At 42.3% G+C, this 3,741-nt stretch overlaps 1 protein-coding gene across 1 annotated transcript; it reads right to left on the bottom strand.

Moving 5' to 3' along the window:
* Positions 1–1,994: 1,994 nt before the first annotated feature.
* Positions 1,995–3,409, bottom strand: LOC101341048 (putative tripartite motif-containing protein 75). Its single transcript, XM_004390648.2, has one exon. It carries the CDS (start codon positions 3,407–3,409, stop codon positions 2,000–2,002), a length of 1,410 nt encoding a protein of 469 aa, XP_004390705.1. The 3' UTR covers positions 1,995–1,999.
* Positions 3,410–3,741: the final 332 nt, after the last annotated feature.

Raw genomic sequence — 3,741 nt, 5'->3', positions numbered from 1 at the left:
TTCTGTTTTTTTATTTTATCTCTGTTTTATACATTTTTTCTAAAAGTATTTGTATTCCGTTTGTCTCATCATATAAAACCATGCCCATGTGCTACCTCAAAATACTGCTTATCTGTGTCTTAGTTCCCTAGTGCTGCTGTAACAGAAATACCACAAGTGTCTGACTTTAAAGAACAGAAATTAATTTTCTCACAGTTCGGGAAGCAAAAAGACCAAATTCAGGGCACCAGATTTAGGGGAAGACTATCTGTGGACACTGGGGAAAGATCCTTGCATCTTTCAGCTTATGCAACTCCAGTGTTCCATGGGCACCTTGATGTGGCATCTACCTTCAAACCATTTGTGGATTCATGGTTGCTTCTGTGTTTAATCTGCTCATTTTTATAACTCTATAGTGATTAGGTTTCTCAGTCTTGAAAACCTTATGGAAAATTCTACTTTACAACACATGATTTGGCCGTGAATTGTAATCGACTCAAAGACAACAGGTTTGGTTTGATTTTTGTTTTATTGATTAGTTTTAGAAGACACACCCCACACTGCTATGGCCTCATTAACATAACAAAGAAAGCCCTATTCCAAAATAGATTATATCCACAGGTATGGGAGTTGGGATTACAGCACATATTTTAGAGGGAAACAATTCAATTCATAGGATTGTGTTGCATTATATTGTGTTACATTGCCATTGTTTTAACTAATGCTTATATATGGCAGCTTATATGTGTGTTGTTTACAACTTCTTGTAAAGAAGAGTTTTAATTTTCATCTCTATAGGTTTTCGCATATTGCTATAATTTGAGGAAGGTGACCCGGAGTTTTTGAGAACCCATTTCACTGAGGGAAGAGTAACTCCTCCATTGATCAGGATGGCTGTGCTGTGCTCTGGTAATCTCAGTTGTTTAGTAAAAAACTACATATTTCTTATTCATATATAGTGCAGTGTGGATCAGCAGGGCTATCTTATGTATCCAGTGCTGCTAAAACAGAAATACCACAAATAATACTACACAATACAAGCAATCACGGCCTAACCAAGCTGACACACATTTTGGGGGGACATATTTCCCTCCATAACATTCCACCCTCTGGCCCTCAAAATTCACGCCCTTGCCCCATATAAAACACATTGGTCCCATCATATCATCTGAAAAGTCTTAAACCAACTGCAAGTCCAAATTCCATCCTCAGGCAAAATTTCTCTTCATCTGTGATATCTAGAATACAAGTTACTGCTTACAGAGTACAATAGTGCAACAGGCACAAGGTAGACATTTCCATTACAAATGGGAAAAATTGGAGGGAAGTAAGGGATCACAGGCACCAAGCATGTCAGCAGAACACATTACATTAGATCTCATGGCTTGAAAATATTCCTTTATTCTCTGAGACCATTTAAACAATGGCCCAGTCCTCCAGACTCTGGGTACTGGCCACACTCTTGGGATTCTGGATGAAGGCCCCTTGGCCCTCGGCTTCAGCTCAGCCTTCCAGGCCCACTAGGAGAGCAAGTGTACACCCTCGGACTTGGGCAGCCCGATTCTCCTAGTCCATCTGAGGGGCAACCCCATGCCAGGTCCTTGGTCCTATTCTATTTTAGTCTGGAAGTTCTGCTAAAACCTGTTCACCATGGTTGACACTGCTGGTATTTGGAGTCAGAATTGAATCCACAGCAACATATTATTTACCTAAATAAATATACACACACACACACAAAATGCATTTATAGGAATTATAAAGTTACATTTTTATACACTCTAGTGTTAGAATTTCGGAAATACTTTACAGTTAATTCCTACAAAATCTCTATTAGTCCCCATAACACCTCTGTTGCTATTGAAACCAAATAAGAGAAAACAACTTTCTTCATGGGTTAAAGTCAAAGGAATATTTAAAAAAGAAAAAATCATCAGTGCTATATTCACTGATAGTTGTATGATATTCTACCATAAATGGCCGAAATAAAATGAAGCACTGGGACAGCCTCCCAGATAGTTGATCATTCATAATCTCTGATGGCACAGATTGTGAGAGGTTGAGAATCATGTCCAATACAGAAATACGGCTTGAGGATTTCAGAAAATCTATCAATGAAAGAATGGATATGAGATCTGTCGTTCAAACTGTAAAACGAAATCTCACCCAATTCATAGTCCAGATAAATGCCAATCCCTCGGGGTTTTTCCTTCACCACCAGAGTAATTGGAAAAGTGCCTTGTGCAACATACTTACCATCGCACAGCTCAATTGCCCAGCATCTGGTCTGTGTTGTTGGGGGTCTCTTTGCCTTCCTGGAAAGGGAGTCTTTACAAACCCCCACAGACCATTCAGGCTTCTCACCCACTTCGACCTCCCAGTAATGTCTACCAGAACTGAAGGATGCAGAACCCAGGACAATGGGGTAAACCTTAAATCTCTTTGGATTAGGAACAAATCTTTGTGCTTTCTTCACAAATGTGACAGACTTTCTGTCTTCAGAGACAAACAGATTAGGATGTGCTGTTTCAGGATCCAGAGTCACATCTTCCTTAAACTTCTGTATAATTTTCTGCAGAGCTGAATATTGTGGAGGAAGGCTGCAGCCTTCCTTCCTTAACAGGAAGGAATAGAGCACTGGGGGGTTGAGGCTTTCACATCGATCCTGGATGCTCTTAATATCTGTCAGCAGTTTCACTTCTGACATCACACTCTTCTCTGCCACCTCCTTTAGTAGATCGTTGAGTGTGGAAATGTACTCTGAAAATGCTGTTATGTTTGCATTTAGTTTCTGTCGAATGTGCTTCTCTTCATGAGCTAACCTGGAGACAGCTGCCTCGTGCTCACGGTCTAAAAACTCGTTCAGGTGCTCAAATTCAGAGAATATTTTTTTCCTCTGCCTTTCTACCTTCTCTCTCAGTTCTAATGGTTCTCTCTCTTTCGTAGTTACCAGTTTTTGGAAATATGCCACTTGTTTCTTCAGGGGCTCTATGTAACTCATGAGCCTTTTCCTGTGATGAGAGGCAGCCTCTTCTATGGACCTCACGTGGTGATCCTTGTGGTCAGGGGGCTGAGTGCACAGGGGACACAACACCTCTAGGTCTTCCTCACAGAAATGGGTCAGGATCTGATTGTGCTTCTCACACAAGCGTGTCTGTTCCTCCCTCTTCCTCTTGCTCCTGGTGATGTGGAGTAGCTTGGCAATTTCAGCTATATTTCCCAGCTGGGTGTTGCTCCTGAGCTGCCACTCTTGGCATGGGTGGCGGCACACAGGGCAAGGGAAGCTGTCCTGTCGATCCTCCCAGGACTGCTGGATGCAGGAGCGACAGAAGTTGTGCCCACATTCGATGGTAATGGGGTCTCTCAAGTAATCCAGACAGATGGGGCAGTTGGCTTCTGCCTGGAGTCCTGCCAGGGCTGCTGTGACCTCCATTAGGCTATGAATAAAGGTTCAGGCTGAGAGGGATTTTCTTCAGGAAGGATCGAAGCTATGAAATCCTGTGAGGTTGCTCGTCCTCAGTTACAATTGTTGGTGTCAGTAGGGGTGTTCTTCACAACCAGCCGCTGACCACAGATTAGTTGGACAACTAGGCTTCCAGCCCTTTGGCAGCTCAGAGAATATGAAGCCGAGGTAATCACTTCTCTTGATCAGAATCCAGTCACAACCTCAAGGTACCTGTTTGTTCCTGGGGATGAGAAAATATTACTTCATTTAAAAAAAGTCTCTGTAGCCTTGCTCAGGGCCACTGATTCTTGTCTCCACCC

This window comes from Trichechus manatus, unplaced genomic scaffold, assembly GCF_000243295.1.
Source record: "Trichechus manatus latirostris isolate Lorelei unplaced genomic scaffold, TriManLat1.0 scaffold00315, whole genome shotgun sequence".
Taxonomy (NCBI): domain Eukaryota; kingdom Metazoa; phylum Chordata; class Mammalia; order Sirenia; family Trichechidae; genus Trichechus; species Trichechus manatus.
Note: the sequence above shows the minus strand (reverse complement) of the source record. Positions and strands in the feature narration are given on the sequence as shown.

Coding starts and splice junctions, on each gene's coding strand:
- LOC101341048 (XM_004390648.2), bottom strand. CDS start 3,409: ATGGAGGTCACAGCAGCCCTGGCAGGACTCCAGGCAGAAGCCAACTGC.